The 20,265-nt window shown below is 44.6% G+C and overlaps 1 protein-coding gene across 1 annotated transcript in view; it reads right to left on the minus strand.

The window, feature by feature from the left end:
• Window positions 1–18,555: 18,555 nt before the first annotated feature.
• EIF3E (eukaryotic translation initiation factor 3 subunit E) overlaps window positions 18,556–20,265 on the minus strand; it is a 79,583-nt gene continuing 77,873 nt past the window's right edge. The window contains exon 13 of the mRNA XM_077493174.1: window positions 18,556–18,713. Within this exon, the coding sequence (XP_077349300.1) occupies window positions 18,675–18,713 (39 nt within the window). The 3' untranslated portion in view covers window positions 18,556–18,674. The remainder of the gene's footprint in view (window positions 18,714–20,265) is intronic.

Below are 20,265 nucleotides of genomic sequence, written 5' to 3' on the forward strand. Positions count from 1 at the left end.
TCCTCCCAATGTTGAGGGCATGTGGCCTGGTACGGTTCAGGAGGGAGGGGGGGCGCTCTCTCGTCCCCCCCTCTTTTCCTGCGGCCTGCCAGGTTGCGTGCTCGGATAAAGGGTCTGGTATGGATTTTTAGGGGGAACCCCACGTCAATTTTTTTTTTTATTTGATGCGGGGTTCCCCTTAATATCCATACCAGACCTGAAGGGTCTGGTTATGGATATTTAGGGGGAACCCCACGTCAAATTTTTTCTTAAATTTGAGGCAGGGTTCCCCTTAATATCCATACCAGACCTGAAGGGCCTGGTAATTGAATTTGGGGGACCCCCACGCTTTTTTATTTATTTATTTTTTTTTTTTTTTTTTTTATCAAAGACTTTCAATGAGTGTTCTCTGTATTACGGAGCCGACAATTCATAATAGCTGCGAGTGATTTTAAAGGACTTTTTTTCCTGCATAAATGACACTTTGTGCAGGGACAGTTCTAAGCACCAGAAACATGCGCCCCTTCACAGGCACACTATAGACAACCCCCCCCCCCACTACGAAATTTAAAGGAATATTACACTTTTATTGTTTCACTTTAATCATTATTAAAATAACTGCTCCCGAAAAAAACGGCCGTTTTTAAAACTTTTTTTTGCATTGATACATGTCCCCTGGGGCAGGACCCGGGTCCCCAAACACTTTTTAGGACAGTAACTTGCAAATTAGCCTTTAAAATTAGCACTTTAGATTTTGAACGTTGGAGTCCCATAGACTTTAATAGGGTTCTAAAGTATGCTATATAGTTAGCTCCGTCGAATCTTCTTTATACATTCGACAGACACCATAAGCCTTCCAAGACAGATTCGACCGTAATTCATGTGGATTTTTGGACGAATGCAATTTTTGAACGAAAAACGAAATAAATAAAAACGAATTTCGGGAGTAACTAAATAAATTAAGTTTTCGGACGAAAACGAAATTCCGAAACGAAATATTTTACTCTGCACATGTCTATTGGTTAATATGACAACCAGCATAATTCTATACAAATTAGTAGATAGCCTAACACCCAAGATATTTTTTCAGTCTGTGCCCCCCTATATAAATGTACAGTTGTGCTCATAAGTTTTCACACCCTGGCAGAATTTATGATTTCATGGTTAGTGTTTGGCTGAAGCCATTTATTATCAATCAACTGTGTTTACTCTTTTTAAATCATAATGGCAACATAAACTACCCAAATGACCCTGAACAAAAGATTATAAACCCCAGTTGTAAATACTGTGTATTGCCCCCTTTAACATCAATGACACCTTAAAGTCATTTGTGGATGAGGCTCTTTATCTCAGCTGGTAAAGCTGCCCTTTCCTCTTGGCAAAAAGCCTCCAGTTCCTATAAATACTTGGGCTGTCTTGCATGAACTGCTGAGATCACCACAGAGTGGCTCGATGATATTGAGGTCAGGAGACTGAGATGGCCACTCCAGAACCTTCACTTCATTCTGCCGTAGCCAATGACAGGTCGACTTGGCCTTGTGTTTTGGATCATTGTCATGTTGGAATGTCCAAGTATTATTATTATTATACAGGTTTTACTGTATATAGCGCTGACAGTTTACGCAGCGCTTTACAACATTAGGGTAGACATTACAATACAATACAAGACAGGGGGAATCAGAGGGCCCTGCTTCCTATTCCCAGCTTTCTGGCTGATGAATGCAAATGTTCCTCCAGTATTTTTTGATAACATACTGCATTCACCTTGTCAACAATTTTGACCAAATTTTCCTGTGCCTTTGTAGCTCTCGCATTGCCTAAACTGCGATCCACCTCTGTAGCTTTCACCATAGGCCTTGTTGACTCCTCTCCAAATGTAGCATTTATGGTTGTGGCCAAAAAGCTCAAATTTTGGTCTCATCACTCTAAATGACTTAATGCTCAGTAGGTTTGAGGCTTGTCTCTGTGCTATCCCTCCTTTTTTCCAGTCACTATTTTCACACACCAGACAGACGGTCTAACACAGTAGTTTTTGATTTTTTTATATTATTTTTTTATTATTTATTTGTTCAGTTTTACCTTTGCCCACCTTGGATTATTTCTTTATTTTTTATATCAGGATCCCATCAGGGGATTTTTTTTGTCACAGTCTTTGGTCTCTCAGTATTTTTACGTTAAGTACATCACCTAGTAAACAACATACTTTTACCCACCAGAGGTTTAGCACCATTTTTAAACGCCAGTGCAGCACTGGATGAAAGATGCAAGGGTCTGCCAGAAGTCCAGAAATGCATTGACCTTATATACACACACTAATTACAAGCAAACAGATCACAGGTGAAGATGGTTACCTTTAACTCAAACCCCTTTGTGTCAACTTGTGTGCATGTTATCAGGCAAAAATCAACAGGGTATGTATACTTTTGGTCAGGGTCCTTTGGGTAGTTTCTGTGGCCATTATGATCTAAAAAAAGAGTAAACACAGTTGATTGATAATAAATGGCTTCAGCGACTTTTAGCGGGACTGCTACATTGCAGCGGACAAATCAGACACTAATTGACACTTTTTGGTGATTAGTGCTAAAAATAAGCACGGTCACTTTACCAACCCTGGGAAGGGGTTAATGTCAGAGGCGATCAAAGAGTTAAATGTGCCTAAGGAGTGTTTGCCAAATGTGTGGGGGTGGCTTTTACTGTGGGAAAGCAGCGTTTCATGTCCCTGCTTTGTAGGAACACAGGATCACAGCTTTCCCTTCACACAGAACAGTGATCTGCCTTGTTTACACAGGCAGGCCCCAGTTCTGCCTGTGTCCCGAACAATCGGCGTGTCCCGGCAGACACGCCCTAGACCAGAAAGTGCAGGATCACGTACAGGTATGTGATTCTCCACAGGGGAGCTGCCTATATTTACAGCAAGTGGTTAAAGGCTTTATCAAAGCTGCAGAAAACATAGAAAATGCTACGTAAAAGCCTGCTGCTTGCAGTGCTTAGTATACAAGCTGAAGCCCATACAAACAAGGCCTAATAGTGAATACTTCACAGAAGATAATTCTCTACATTACATTGGGGTTATATGGCCAATTTAGATGCAAAGTTCTGTAAAATGACATCATGGCATTACATAAACTGAGGTAAGTGTCATAAGAAAGCTGCAGAACTTTGTAAGGCACCATTATGAAAACGCTTCCATATTTATACCGAAGATGAACTGGTAATACACTAAATTCTTTACAGGAAGCCGCAGACAAGGCAATATCATTCATCATTCAGCTGCTTGTCCTATCTCTATTTGTCAAACCTGAACTCGCAAGCTAAAAGTGCCAAGCTTCAGTATGATGCATCAGTCCAGTGTGATGCAGTCCCTGTGTCCTGAATATAAAATCTAAGTAGACTGTATTAGGGGATTCTAATGAGTACGCTCACCAGACTGCACATAAGTCATCTATGGCATAAAACTCTATAAAAGTTAATGCCACCTGTATGTATTAGTTAAGAGTGACAGGGTGACTCTTTGCTATTAGAAAAGAATGCAAATATGGGATAATGTCATTTCTTAACTCAGACTGATCAAGCAAGGAATAGGAACAGCTAGATTTAAAGATGAACTACAGTGTATCATTATGCTGGGATATACTGTAGTCTACATAAAAAAATGTCATCTGTAAAATGTGTCCAGTGTTAGATGTGGTATTATGAGCCTAAACCACATATGACAGCAGATATTAAGTTAAATTCCTAAGCTCTGAACAGGACAGTTCAGCTATACTTCTCTTTCTGCAGCAAGACTTGTTCCTCCCTGATGATGTGTGTGACTACAGTGCCATTGTCCAACTGAATCCAAAAGGGATGACCATCCAAACATTGGTCCAAGTCTGAAGGGACATTCAGAGGACTTAAAGTTTCAAGATGGTGAACAGGAGACAAAATCCTTCTGACAACCAGGTCCCCTGCAACAAGATGGAAAACCAACTTGTGCCACAATGACAGGATGTTGAGCTGCAAAAGTCTGGAGTGGAATTGGGCAAAGAGAACCACATTAAAGGAGGCAACCATCAGTTCTACCACCCTCATGCAGAAGGGGGCCATATGTGGGCAATTATATAACACCTCCATTCTCAGACTGGTGGTGTTCCCTGGAAAATTTTAACAATCCCCATTATAAACTGTACAAATTTGTAAACTGTATAATCCTTTCCCGCCGAGCGTACGCAGATATGCGTACTCGGCTTCCGAGGGTTATACCGGGATGATGCCCGCACCTGCAGGCATCATCCCGGTACCGTTTTTTGCAGCAGGCGATTGGCTATCCAGGCATAACAACCGATGCGGCTAAAAGCTGCTCGGCTGTTATGCCGGAGGAGCGGGAGGGGACATCCCCCCCTCCCGCCGCCTCTCGCCGCTGTTACCGGTGCTCCCGCTCGATCGGGAGCACCGATCAGAGATCCGACGCCTCTGGCTGTTGCGGAGGAACTGGAACGAAGCCGTAATCGGCTTCGTTCCAGTCTCCTCATCGTAAACACGGAAGCGACGTCATGACGTCACTTCCCGTTTACTCGGCTGCCAATGGCGCCGGTTTTAAAAAAATATCCGGTATTCAGAATCGCCGTTTTCGGCGATCTGAATACATTGAAGTGTAAAGGAGGGGTGGGGGGTCTTTTAGACCCCCGATCCCTCCATAAAGAGGACCTGTCACCACCTATTACTGTCACAAGGGATGTTTACATTCCTTGTGACAGCAATAAAAGTGATCCATTTTTTTTTTTTTTTTTAAAACAATTTAGTCATTTTAAAATAAATAAAAAAAATTTTTTTAAAGCGCCCGCCGTCCCCGCGAGCTCGTGAAGCAAAGAAAACGCATACGGAAGTTTCGCCCGCGTATGTAAACGGTGTTCAAATTACACATGTGAGGTATCGCCGCGATCGTCAGAGCGAGAGCAATAATTATAGCACTAGACCTCCTCTGTAACGCTAACCTGGTAACCGTGAAAAATTTTTAAAGCGTCGCCTATTGAGATTTTTAGGTACCGTACTTTGTCATCAATCTACAAGTGCGCGCAATTATAAAGTGTGACATGTTTGGTATCTATTTACTCGGCGTAACATTATCTTTCACATTACGCTAAAAAAATTGGGCTAATTTTACTGTTTTGTTTTTTTTTTATTCATGAAAGTGTCCCTTTTCCCAAAAAGTTGCGTTTAAAACACCACTGCGCAAATACTGTGTGACATAAAATATTGCAACAATCGCCGTTTTATTCTCTAGAGTCTCTGCTAAAAAAATATATATAATGTTTGGGGGTTCCAAGTAATTTTCTAGCAAAAAATATGGATTTTAACTTGTAAACACCAAATTCCAAAAATAGGCTTAGTCATGAAAGGGATAAATTCAGATTCAAAACCAAAATGGTTATCCTATTTTAAGTCATAAAACAGACCTTAAGGCAAATGGCCAAATAGACTTTTGAAATGCATCCATGGAACGGTTATAACCCCCTGCATCCAGACAGCTAAAAATTTGTTTAGCCAGTCTTATGATTCAGGCATTGCCTCCAGATAGAAAAGCCAAGTCTGAGCACCTTGCAGCTGAGTAACAGCCTAGTAAAGAATTCATCCAAGCCTGATGCATTTCTGTAGCATTAGGGTAACTTCACACTGAACCACTGTGCTTTGGCTGTAGATGAGTGTATCCGTAGTTTTCGTGTAGGTTAGCTGCGTTTTCTGAGCCCAAGGAGGTGTATGACATCTATTATTTATATCTGACAAGTTTATGGAACTCCCAGAAGCCAGACACTGATCCTCCTGGTCTCAGTTACTTTAACAGTAGAATTGCAGCAGCTGCTATGGTAAATGAACTCATTCACAAAATACAAAGGCTTCTATGAATGGGAAGCAGAGGGGAGAGGTGGGAATAGCTGCTCTGAGAGCCTCTATTCCTCTCTCAGCCCCAAGTGTCTCTCTGGCAGAGCAATAGACCAGTCCAATATAATTAACAGAGATATGTCCAGGTGTCATGCACCTCTTTGGACTTAACTCATAGTGTGCCTTCACTTTTTACAAACTGGCTGAACTTCTGGAATTCAGCTTTAAGCTAGCCATACACTAGTAGAATTTAGATTGCTTTTGGAACATTCATTACATTTTGTAATCGTTAGTGGGACCAAATCGTCATTTGTTTTCGAGAGTAGTAATGAAAAAAATTTCAAGGAGCAGTGGAGAGATTTTTCTCCAATTTTTTTTATAAGTGAAGGAGGTTTTTCTTATGAAAATTCTATTCATACCAAAATGGTAAAAGCTAAATAAACTTTGAAGTACATTCCAGCAACATTCACCAAGTCTCTGTTGGCATTTTCAAATGCACTGCTAAGATTTTTCATATGAATGCTTGTTTAAAAATCTGCCAGTGTTTGGCTAGCTTTAGCCTGACTACAGTTTGCAAAGCAACAGTGCTCTGAAGGCTCACAGTACTGACTTCTTTTCTCCCAGTTTGACTGTTAGGTAAAATACGGACTCTGCTTCATAATGGCACCAAGGCCTTTTTGCTAGGGATGAGCTTCGTGTTCGAGTCGAACATACGTTCGACTCAAACATCGGCTGTTCGCCCGTTCGGCGAATTCCGAACGTTATGGGCCGTTCGCGCCAAATTCGTGTGGTGCTCACGGCCCACAATGCACTGCGTCATCGCAGTGCATTGCTGGCTCATGATTGGCCAAGCATGCACTGTGACCCCGCATGCTTGGCCAATCACAGCGCCAGCAGCGAGGAGAGCCATGTGGCCAATCATAGCTCAGGCTGTGTAGTACACGCCCCACACTATATAAGGCCACCAGCGCGGCGGCCTTGTGTAGTGTGTTGGCGTCTGAAGCAGTTAGTGGGTGTTCTGTGTACCTTCAACACAGTACACACCGATCGTTATCGGCCGATTTTCGATCTTGCTCTTCTGTAGTGGTTGTTGTCTGCGTGCCCTGACCGCAGTATACACCGCTATATTCACCTCACCTATATAGCTAGTGATCTATCTTTTATAATAGAGCTTGCAGTCAGTAGTGTTAGGAGCTTGTGCGTGCTGTCTGCCTGCTCTGTACCCAGTACACACCGCTATATCCACCTACATAGCTCTTCTCTATTTGAGCCCACTTGCCATCTGCAGGAGTTATTGGAAATTGTGTGTGCCTCCAGCACAGCACAGTATACATCTGTATATACCCCTTTATCTCTGGTGTTCTATAATAAAGGCATCTGCAGGAGTTAGTGGGTGTTTTGTGCCTCCAGCACAATATACACCTGTATCTACCCTTTATTGCTGTTCTCTAATAGAGCCATCTGCAGGGCTTAGTGGGTGTTGTGTGACTCCATTACAGTATACCCCTTTATCTCTGGTGTTCTATAATAAAGGGCAAGGCATCTGCAGGAGTTAGTGGGTGTTGTGTGCCTCCAGCACAATATACACTACCCAACTGCTGTTTTACCCAACTCCCTTCAGGCCATTACCATGTCTGGAAGGCCAGCAAGGAGAGGCAGACAGGCGCGAGCCGATAAAAGAGGGCAAGCAGGCTCTGTGTCTAGAGACAACAGTGCTGGTCGTGGACGAGGTGCATTGTCATCAGCACGTGGCCATGGGACACGCTTGTCCTTCTTTTCGGCAGCTGGACATGTTGAACCGCAACATGCCAATGACTTGGTAGAGTGGATGACCAAGCCCTCTTCATCCTCCTCATTCTCTCTCACCCAGTCTCAGGGTACTAGCAAAGCAGCTGCCAACGCATCGTCTTCCCTCGTCTCAATGTCATCATCAGTGACTCCTTCCCTAGACCCACCACGTCCTCCTGAGGAGTCTCCTGAACTCTTTGAGCACAGTGTTGGGTACATGCTCCAGGAGGATGCCCAGTGTTTTGTAGCCTCTGATGATCACACTCAGCTAGAGGAAGGCAGTAGCGTGAATGCAGAGAGAGGGGATGCTCAAGAAGGACAGCAATCTGGCAGTCATGTTCCACAAGCTGCAGCATATTGCCAGGTTTGCTACAGCGATGAAGAGGGAGGGGATGATGAGGGCACTGACTCCACGTGGGTGCCTGGTAGGAGAGAGGAGGAGGAGGAGGCACATGTCCAACGATGCAGGATGCCCTCCGGGGGCCAGCCTAGGGGCAGCACACCGACTGAATCACACCGCAGAGCTCCGCCTGTGCAGGGCGCTGCCTCTGCGCGTTATTCTAAAAGTTCTTTGGTGTGGGCCTTTTTTGAGACAAGTGCATCAGATCGCACCGCTGCTATTTGCAACATATGTCTCAAGCGTATCTTGCGTGGCCAAAACATCAGCCACTTGGGCACCACATGCTTGACCAGACATATGTTGACCTGCCATGCAGCTCGTTGGCAAGCGTACCTCAAAGACCCACACCAAAGAACAAAGCGGACCTCTCCTTGCTCCTCATCAGCTGGCATCTCCAACCCCACTAGACCTTCAGTCCTCTCTGAAACCTGTTCTGAGAGGAATGAAGGTGTAGAATTAGGTGCGTCACAGCCAAGTGCTTCTGGGCACTCTGCTAGCAGTACACCCACGTCCGATTATAGCAGGCAAATGTCCCTGCCCCAGCTGCTGGACCGGCGAAAGAAGTTCACTCCCAGCCATCCACATGCCCAGCGGTTGAATGCTAGCTTGGCTAAATTGCTAGCACTTCAACTGCTGCCTTTTCAGTTGGTAGACTCGGCCCCCTTCCGTGAGTTTGTACAATGTGCGGTTCCTCAGTGGCAGGTCCCCAAACGCCACTTTTTCTCACGGAAGGCGATTCCGGCTCTCTACCGGCATGTGGAAGGCAATGTCCTTGCCTCGCTGGACAGGGTGGTCAGTGGTAAGGTGCATATTACCGCTGACTCATGGTCCAGCAGGCATGGACAGGGACGTTACCTGTCTTTCACGGCCCATTGGGTCACTCTTCTAGCAGCTGGGAAGGATGCAGGACAAGGTGCAGTAGTGTTGGAGGTTGTTCCGCCACCACGTCTCCAAAATGCTACTATTGGTTGTGACACACCTCTCTCCTCCACCCCCTCTTCTTCTTCCTCCATGGCCTCTTCCAGTGCTCTGTCCTCAGAACCAGCGGTGCTCCGTAGGCGTTCCAGGGGCTACGCAAGTACGCAGGCAAAACGATACCATGCCGTGCTTGCGCTGGTTTGTTTGGGGGACAGGAGCCACACTGGGGTGGATGTTTTGTCAGCTCTGCAGGGGCAGGCCGAGAGGTGGTTGACGCCACGCCAGCTTAAGCCAGGAATGGTGGTTTGCGACAATGGCACCAACCTCCTCTTCGCCCTCCGACAGGGACAACTGACTCATGTGCCCTGTGTAGCTCACATCCTTAACCTGGTGGTGCAGCGGTTCTTGGGCAGGTACCCGGGCTTACAGGATGTCCTGAAGCAGGCCAGGAAAGTCTGTGTGCATTTCCGCCGATCATTTAATGCCTGTGCTCGGCTGGCTGAGCTCCAAAAGGAGTTGAACCTGCCCAAGAACCGCCTTATATGTGACATGCCCACCAGGTGGAACTCAACGTTGGCCATGCTGCAGCGGCTGCACACGCAGCAGAGGGCCATCAATGAGTACCTGTGCGACTACGGCACCAGGACAGGGTCAGGGGAGCTCGTTTTTTTCTCACCACGCCAGTGGGGCATGATCAGGGATGCATGCACTGTCCTGTCACCGTTTGAGGAGGCCACAAGGATGGTGAGCAGTGACAGTGCATGCATCAGTGACACTGTACCTCTTGTCCACCTCTTGGAGCATACGATGCGTGGAATAGTGGACAGGGCACTTGAGGCAGAACAGAGGCAGGAAGAGGAGGACTTCCTTGCCTCTCAAGGCCCCCTTTATCCAGACAGTGTTCCTGCTGTGCCACCCATCACACAGGAAGAGGATGAGGAGGAGGATGATTGTGTCAGCATGGAGGTGGAGGCTGGCACTCAGCATAGCAACAGCAGCAGCAGTCTTGTAGGGATGATTTACAGTCCCAAGAAACACGTGGACTTGTACGTGGCTGGGAGGAGGTAGCTGCGGATCATGTTGTCCTTAGTGACCCAGAGGACTCCGGACCGAATGCCTCAGCTAACCTACGCTGCATGGCCTCCCTGATCCTGCAAAGCCTGCGGAAGGATCCTCGTATTCTTCGGATCAAGGAGAGGGACCATTACTGGCTGGCCACTCTCCTTGATCCACGGTACAAGGGTAAGGTTGCCGACCTTATCTTGCCATCGCAGAGGGAGCGGAGGATGAGACATCTCCGGGAGGCCTTGCAGAAAGGTCTGTGCAACGCGTTCCCAGAGACTGGGAGGTTACAAACTCCTGGTCCTGGACAACGTGTTGCTGAGGCATCGGTCAGAAGGAGCGGTGGAGAAGGTGGCCGTCTGACTGATGCTTTCAGACAATTTTTTAGTCCGCAGCCCCAAGGTATGATCGGTTCCAGCACCCATCGCCAGCGTCTGATTTACATGGTGCAGGAATACCTAGGGGCAAGGTCAGACTTGGACACCTTTCCCACCGAAAATCCTCTGGCTTACTGGGTCTTGAGGATGGATCACTGGCCAGAGCTTGCACAGTATGCAATTGAGCTACTGGCCTGTCCTGCATCCAACGTTCTTTCGGAACGCACCTTCAGTGCTGCTGGTGGCTTTGTTACCGATCACAGGGTGCGCCTGTCCACCAAATCAGTTGATCGACTGACCTTCATCAAGATGAATCAGCCTTGGATCACCCACAGCTACCAAGCACCTGAAGCTGATGTAACCGAATAATTTTTTTTGAAATATCACATCCCTTCAAGACTGCCTATGCTGAGTGACTGTCCTGTTATGTTGATTGTCTATCCTCTTCCTCCTCCGCTGATATCTTGGAAGAACATTTCTGGCTCTGGGTGATGCCATCAGCCCAATTTTTCTGCCCGTTTAACAGGGGCATTTAATTACAATTTTTGATGCAATGCTTTGCAGCAGGGCTAATTCCTGCAATAAAACTAGAGTATATGGGAGAGGTTGCAGTGTGGTGGCACCAGCACCAGTGCCTAAGGCCCAATTTTTCTGCCCCTGTTTAACAGGGACATGTAATTACAATTCTTGATATAATATTTCACAGGAGGGCCCGTTCCTGTGCCCACCCAGAGTAACTGAGGACTTATAGTGTTGTGGCACCAGCACCACAACCACCAAAGGTCAATTTTTCTACCACTGTTCAACAATGGCATGTAATTACAATTCTTGATATAATCGTTCACAGCAGGGCGCCCCAGCGCCCACCAAGAGTCACTTTCAGGGCTTACAATGTTGTGGCAAAACCAACAACTTGTTCCGCCATTTCTGCAGAGCATATAAGGCAGGCCCCTACTTTCAAACATCCAACTATCTCCTACTTGCAAACGGAAGGAGACAACAGCAAGTGAGATGAAAAAAGATGTACGACAAAACAAATTACACAGGGGTGATAACCCTTCCCTAGGTTTTCCAAAAAGCTTAAAAATAGTTTTTTTGACTGGAGCTACACTTTAAAAATGTACCAGTTGAAAATTACAGATTCAACTTAACACAACAAACCTACACAGTCCCTGTCTTGTTTGCACCGCCTGTATACTGCTGTTCTGAGTATATAGGGCCTGGGGGCCACACGCATTTCCTTTTTTTAATATGGGTACGGGGTTCCCCTTAATATGCGTACAAGACCCAAAGGGGCTGGTAATGGGCAGGGAGGGCTACCCATGCCATTTTTCTCAATGATTTTCAACCATATTGCAGGAACCAGATATAACATTAAAACCGCAAGCAGCTTTAAATGACGTTATTTCCGTTAAATGTCATTTTGTGCAGGGACTGTTCTAAACACGGGAAACACGTGGCACTTCACAGGCATACTACAGACACCCCCAGGCACCATATTTAAAGGAATATTTCACTTTTTTTTTCCACTTTAATCGTCATTAAAATCAGTGCTCCCGCCAAAACGGCCATTTTTAAAAACATTTTAGGCATTGACCCATGTCCCCTGGGGCAGGAGCCAGGTCCCCAAACCCTTTTTAGGACTGTATCTTGCATATTAGCCGTTAAAATTAGCACTTTTAATTTCGAACGTTCGAGTCCCATAGACTTCAATGGGGTTCTAACGTTCGTACGAATTTGGGGTCCGTTCGAAAGTTCTGGTGCGAACCGAACCGGGGAGGTGTTCGGCTCATCCCTACTTTTTGCCTTGTTCGGCAGGTGCAACATTATTAAAATGTCCATCCTACCCAAACTCACATATTTGTTTCAGGCCCTGCCAATTCACATTCCTTTGGCATTCGTCAAACAAATTAATGCCGTTTATTGACTTTATTTGGGCCCACAAGAGACCCAGACTATACCATCATCCCCCCTAAGCACCACGAGGGTGTCAGTACAGAAATATGATTAAGCGGCTCACCGACTAGTGCAGACAGACATTCTGAGATCAAGCTATGGCCACAGATTGAACAGTCCCAGAGCACTGTCCCTTTACAGAGCACAGCGTGATGCTTTGGAGACCCCCCCCTCATTAAACTCTTGGACCCAGTTTGAGAACAGGCTCCTGTATATGCTTGACCACCTCATTATCGTTTACCCAATGATGAACCCTCACCTTTCTCCTGGGCTTCAAGGGGAATCATTCTCTATGCTTTTGGCAGTGCTTTCAAGCCTCTCATTTTCTGGAATGAACCCACTGGCCTATCTTGACATTGACATCAGCATCGGGTTGCTATGGTCTTTATTCTTTTGAGTGCCTTGCCCCTCCAGCACTTCCTGAGCTCTCCTCCATCCTCATAGTGTTCATCGCCTGTTAACTGCATTTGAAAAACTTGTGTTGAGACGGGTCCTCTTCTGCATACCCTTTTCTCAGATGTACTCCCAACTAATAGCCCCACCGGAAGACATTGGGGTTGATTTACTACAGGCAAATCCACTCTGCACCACAAGTTCACTTGGAAGTACAGTGGCTGTAGATCTGAGGGGAAGATCTGAAGTGACGGGAATCTCTGCTGATTTCTATCATCCAATCATGTGCAAGCAAAAATGCTGTTTTTTTTATTTTCCTTGCATGCCCCCGTCAGATCTAAAGTGACTGCACTTCCAAGTGCACAGTGGATTTGCATTTAGAATATAACCCCCTATGTCCCCCCTTCATTCAAAAGTGGGAAGTGGCCTTACACAGAACCTTTTCCCCAGCCCAACAAAGGCACATTGTCCATTTTCACCTGGATTCAGTCAAATAACTTTAAAATAAAAATTCATACAAGCCGGTATTGCATGCTGACGGTGCTCTATAAATACTTCCCTACTGTATCAGAATGTTGCTGGAGATGTCAGGAGGAAGGGGAGGACTTTATTGCATAATTTTTGGTCCTGCCCAAAGTTTGAACATTTTTGGAAAGAAGTGTGCAGTAGCTCTGAATGATTTACTGATTACAATCTCCCGGGGAACCCTGCCTTCTATAGGTCTCTAATATTCCTGAGAAAACATGCAAAAAAAACAGATTTTACACCACCTTCTTAACACCGCCAAGTAGAGCATCACACCGAGATGGAAAGACCCTCATCCACCCTCCATTTCACAATGACTTACGAGACTTGAGGCGTTGAACAAGATGGGAGACCTGAAGCCTATTCTAATACCTGTATCCACTGGAATAAGTTCATATACTCAGACAAGGGTAAAGCTCTCTCTGGATCCTGCGCACAGTAAGGAATTAGCCTTTTCACACCTCTTCTGGCATTTGTTATCTACCCCCCCCCCCCCTTTTTTTTCTCTCCTACCTTACTTGTACTCTCTCCCTTATCCTATCCCACTCCATGTCCTGTTTATATTTAAAAAAAATAAAAATAATTCTCTATCCTTCACATTTACATCATTCAGTTTGTGCTAGAATAAAGATGTTCTGTACTACGTCTATGCTGCGGGACGCATTTTAACCACTTTCAGACCGGACCATTTTGCTGGCTTAAGACCAGACCACTTTTTGCGATTTGGCACTGCGTCGTTTTAACTGACAATTGCATGGTCATGCGACGTGGCTCCCAAACAAAATTGACGTCTTTTTTTCCCACAAATAGAGCTTTCTTTTGGTGGCATTTGATCACCCCTGCGTTTTTTATTTTTTGCGCTATAAACAAAAATAGAGCGACAATTTTGAAAAAAACGCATAATTTTTTACTTTTTGTTATAATAAATATCCCCCAAAAACATATTATATATATATATATATATATATATATATATATATATATATATATAAAAAAATTTCCCCTCACTTTAGGCCGATACATATTCTACATATTTTTGGTAAAAAAAAAAAATATCGCAATAAGTGGATTGGTTTGCGCAAAAGTTGTAGCGTTTACAAAATAGGGGATAGTTTTATGGCATTTTTATTAATATTTTTTTTTTTTTTTTATTACTAGTAATGGTGGCGATCAGCGATTTTTATTGTGACTGACATTGTGGCGGACACATTGGACATTTTTGGGACCATTGTCATTTATACAGCAATCAATGCTATACAAATGCATTGATTCATGTGTAAATGACACTGGCAGTGAAGGGGTTAACCAGGGGGTGGCAGTGTAGGGGTTAAGTGTTCCTAGGGGCGTTACTAACTGTTGGGGGCTGGGCTTTGTGTTGGTGAACACTGATCTCTGCTCCAATCACATGGAGCAGAGATCAGCGTCACTTGTTGCTAGGCAGAATGGGGAGATGCTGTTTACAACAGCATCTCCCCGTTCAGCCGCCCCGTAAGACGATCGCGGGTATCCCTGCGGTGATCGAGTCCGCGGGACCCACGACCACACTCACGGGGATCCCGACCGGCACACGAGATGGCAGGGCGGCATTTAAAAATGGACGTACCTGTACGCCAATATGCCTGCCTGTGCCAACATACATCGGCATGCGCTGGTCGGAAAGTGGTTAAGGTGACCATACGTTGGTCGGTTGACCCTTTGTGACCGTACTTGCACTTTATGACAAATGCTTTGGTCGCTGTACCTTTTATTATCTTGAACGTTTCTATACTACCCTGTATGCTTATATCACAATTGTAGTTATTTTTTTTTTTTCTATGAATGCTGGATGCTCTAAAGAATTTGCAATAAAAAAAAAAACTGCCCACATCATATTTCTATAATTTTGAGGGGTAAAACCACTGCAGAAAGCTTTTTCCATGATGGAGATGTGGGTTGTATACAGTTGTGCTCATAAGTTACCCTGGCAGAATTTATGATTTCTTGGCCATTTTTCAGGGAATATAAATAGCACAAAAACTTGTTTCACTCTTGGTTAGTGTTTGGCTGAAGCCATTTAATCAATCAACTGTGTTTACTCTTTTTAAATCATAATCACAACAGAAACTACCCAAAAGACCATGATCAAATGTTTACATACCCAAGTACTTAATACCGTGTGTTGCCCCCTTTAACATCAATGACAGCTTGAAGTCTTTTGTGGATGAGGCTCTTTATCTTCTCAGATGGTAAAGCTGCCCATTCCTCTTGGCAAAAAGCCTCCAGCTCCTGTAAATTATTGGGCTGTCTTGCATGAACTGCACTTTTGAGATCTCCCCAGAGTGGCTCGATGATATTGAGGTCAGGAGACTGAGATGGCCACTCCAGAAACTTCACTTTATTCTGCTATAGCCAAGGACAGGTCGACTTGGCCTTGCATTTTGGATCATTGTCATGTTGGAATGTCCAAGTACATCCCATGGGCACCTTCCTGGCTGATGAATGCAAATGTTCCTCCAGTATTTGATAACATACTGCATTCATCTTGCCATCAATTTTGACCAAATGTCCTGTGCCTTTGTAGCTCACACATCCCCAAAACATCAGCGATACACCTCCATGTTTCACAGTAGGAATGGTGTACCTTTCATCATAGGCCTTGTTGACTCCTCCCCAAATGTAGCATTTATGGTTGTGGCCAAAAAGCTCAATTTTGGTCTCATCACTCCAAATGGCTTTGTGCCAGATTTGAGGCTGGTCTCTGTGCTGTTTGGCGTATCATAAGCAGGATACTTTGTGGCATTTGCGTAGTAATGGCTTTCTTCTGGGGACTCGACCATGCAGCTCATCTTTCTTCAAGTGCCTCATTATTGTGCATCTTGAAACAGCCACACCACGTTTTCAGAGTTCTGTATTGCACCTGAAATTATTTTATTTGTAGGTTTTTCTTTGCACCCCAAACAAATTTTCCTGGCAGTTGTGGCTGAAACTTTAGTTGGTCTACCTGACCGTGGTTTGGTTTCAACAGAACCCCTCATTTTCCACTTCTTGATTAGAGTTTGAACACTGCTGATTGGCATTCTCAATTCCTTGGATATCTTTTTATATCCCTTTCCTGTTTTATACAGTTCAACTACTTTTTCTTGCAGATCCTTCGACAATTCTTTTGCTTTCCCTGTGACTCAGAACCCAGAAACGTCAGTGCAGCACTGGATGAAAGATGCAAAGGTCTGTCAGGAGTCCAGAAACTCATTAACTCATTTATACACACACTAATTACAGGCAAACAGGTGAAGATGGTTACCTTTAATAGCCATTGAAGGCCCTGTGTGTCAACTTGCGTGCACGTTATCAGGTCAAAATCCCCAGGCTATGTAAACTTTTGATCAAGTAATTTGGGTAGTTTCTGTTGCGATTATGATTTAACCAGTTCACGCAGATCGGCTCTTCTGAGCGAAATCCCATATATACGGCTTTGCGCAAGAGCCACCAGAGGGCGTGTGAGCACAGCGGGGGACCCAATGCAAGAGAGCCAGCACGGAGATTTGGCGATTCCTCCCCACATCGAGTGTCCACATTAGAGAAGGCTCTCCTAAGGTGGACACCCGAGCGGGCGCTCACGGGTCCTTTATCTGTGTCCATTCACACATATAGGACTCGCACCATTGGATTTGATTGACAGCAGCAGGAGCCAATGGCTGCGTTGCTATCAATCTATCCAATCAGGACACGAAACACCAGCTGGGCCTGCAGCACTACAGAAGGTTTTTCACCTTAAAGCATAGCATCAGAAATCTTAGCATAGTGTGTTAATGTTTGAGAACGGCTTTACGCCATTGAGTCATGCATTGTGGTGCCATTCATTTAGAATTTTGGGGTGCCATCCATTTAGAATGGCACCCCAAAATAAGAATACAGTATCTGTCAATCAACATGCACTGCAGTACATCACAATGGACAGGCTGTATTAAATGCTCCAGGTCTAGTTTTTCATGCATTGCTGTGCGTTGTCAACCCATTCAAAATAAATGGGTTCCCTTAAAGCAATGTGCATGCAGTAACGAGCAGCAAAAATGTGAAGGAGCCCTAAAAATGTTGCTGCTGAGTATAATTTGTGGATACACATGGTGGATGCCATATTTATGCATAATTGTATCTTCCTGCTTGGTACGATTATTTTTTATTGCTGTTCTCATTTACTCCTATGTATCTACCATACAGGGTCCTTCTGGCTAAAAATGTGTCTGCACAGGAGTCCCTTTGTAAGGTGAAACACACACATTGCTTCCGATAACCAGAGGTCATATAATCTAGAATGCCTGGGCTTTAGGTCACAACAGAATCTTTCAAACAAAAATATTTATGAGATTTGGCAATGCCGACATTTTAATTTGTAACTTAAAATGTAATAGATCTGCTTTAAGCCCCTGTTCACATTATAAATTGCACGTGAATGCGGTTTCACATGAGATTCAGTGCAGTGCAATTTGAGCCCAATCATTTTGCTCAAAACGCACTGCATCACTGCCATAACTTTATAACCACCCACCTAACATTGAGTAGGTCCCCCATTTGCCACCAATACAACCCTGGCCCGTCAAGGCATGGACACCACAGATATGCTGTGGTATTTGGCACCAAGCTGTCAGTAGCAGATTCTTTAAGTCCTATAAGTTGTGAGATAGGACCTTCATCAATTGGACTTTTTTTTCCACCACATCCCACAGATGCTCGATTGAATTGAGAGCTGGAAAATTTGGATGTAAAGGGAACACCTCAAACTCATTGTGTTCCTCAAACCATCTGTAAACCATTTTTACAGTGTGGCATGGCACATTATCCTGCTGAAAGAGGCCACTAGCAGCAGGGAATACCGTTTCCATGAAGGGCATACATGGTCAGCAATGAAGTTTAGACAGGTAACAGCCACATGAATGGCAGGACCAAAGGTTTCCTTGGAAAAACATTACCAAAGCATCACACTGTCACCTCCAGACCACCTTCTATTGCTCCATGATGCAGTTCTGATGTTCAGGTGCGCATTTTAGGTACTTTTGGCTGTGGGCATAGGTAGGTCAACATAAGCACCCTGACCAGTCTGCTGCTACGCAGCCCCGTACCCAGCAAACTGCGATGCACATCGTTTTTTCTGCTTTCAACACCTGGACATGTTCATTTGCTGCCCAATATATCCCATGGACTTTCAGATGCCATTTCAACAAAAATAGTCACCGCTATTCGCTTAATCTGTCCTAAAGTTATACTGCTGAGCGGTGCACATTTCTTAAAGAACAAAAAAAAAAATTTGAACTTAGTCACAGATAAAAGGAGAGGCCAATTTTATTCAAAACACTGTGTACATCAGTCTTACAGTTGGATATGTAAGAGAAAGCACACTGCTGCAGTTAGCAAAGGAATATTTAGATGTTCTGATACATTTATTAATAGAATCCGCTGTCTTGAGCTGCCCAATTAGGAGCCTAAAAAAAAACAAAAAAACAAACACACAATTAAAGTTTGTTCTACACAATATTTGCATTCTAAAATGTATTAATGACTACCACAGACACATCCTGAACTATTTTTGGAGCAGTCCACATTCCATCTACATTAATTAGATGAGGAAGTTTATACCAAGTCACACATACTGCAGTACTATACAGTACACCAGGGGTACCCAACCAGTGACCCTTGGAGCACTCTGATGTGGCCCAACGACCTCCTGCTCTGGGATGGAATAGAATACTGTTATTAAAGCTCAGTTTATTACTAAAAATCACAGTGTATATATGGGCATATCTGTCCTGCGGGGTTACCTGCACTGAGCCATAGACTTCTCTTATTACCTGCGAGTTTGGGGAGCTGTCTCAAAGTGCACCAAACCTGCAGAAAATAATATAAGTCTATTGCAAAGTGCAGGAAAGCCAAAAGGTACACTGCGTTGCACCCGCGGTGCGGGAAAACTGCAGTGCATCAGTGTGAAAACAGCCTTGAGCCCCTTTCACATGGTCAGTCTGACCCAATTGGACCCCTCCATTCACCTCTAAGGAGTGGCAGATGTAAACCAATTTGTGTCCTAGCTCCAATCCGATAAAAAAAAAAAAAAAAAAAAAGAGTGGGCTGTGTCTATGCAGGGCAAACACGGACCTGCCTGCTCTGCTCATTGTGGCCCGCGACCGCTTACCAAGTCACTTAAGTGGCCCCCGTGCTTCAAAAGGTTGGGCACCCCTGCAGTTCACAGTCACTCATGTTACATAAATGATAAAGAACCCCGATTAATACCTTTATTAAATCAGTGTCCATATTAATGTGGACCAATAAACATGTCAAATGTGACATTTGCTCAAGCACCTCATTTAGTCACCAGTCTTTTTTGAAGTGATGTGTCCATTTGCTTCTTTACAGGGTGCCATGGATCCAAAGCTGGCAGCTCCAATAAAATAAAAGGATTTGTACAACCAAGACTCTAAGCTGGTACTTTGGATCCCAACTAGCTATGCTATGAATTCTGTTTCGAACTAACTGGATAAAAGGTTCCTACCTACAGTGAGTCTACCACTATTTGACAAGCAACAAGAAGCAGAGGATGACTAATTTTTGTAAAGAGATGCTGTTCACACAGGTAATGGACATCTGGGAGAAAATTTAAGAATGGACACTGTCCTATTTAAAGCAGCGGGCCGGGAAAAAAAAAAAAAAAAAAAAAAAAAAAAAAAAAAAAAAAAAGGAAAAGCCAGCAGCTACACATACTGCAGCTGCTGGCTTTAATAATGGAGTCCAGCGATGTCAGCACCACAGTTGTTTCCATCAGCTGTTGGGTGCTGCCGCCGCCATTATGGGTAAGAGCCGGTTCACACAGCGGGCGATGCGAGGCGACACGACTCGCCTCGCTCTCGCAAGTCGCCCCCGTTCTGTACAATGGAACCGTTCTTGAGAGGAGCGACTCGAGTCGCTCCGACTCAGAAAAAAGGTTCCTGTACTACTTTTGGGCGACCTCGGGGCGACTTGCATTGACTTCTATACAGAAGTCAT

This window comes from Lithobates pipiens, unplaced genomic scaffold (genome assembly GCF_037356315.1).
Source record: "Lithobates pipiens isolate NorthernLeopardFrog02 unplaced genomic scaffold, aLitPip1_a1.2 Scaffold_19, whole genome shotgun sequence".
Lineage (NCBI taxonomy): Eukaryota > Metazoa > Chordata > Amphibia > Anura > Ranidae > Lithobates > Lithobates pipiens.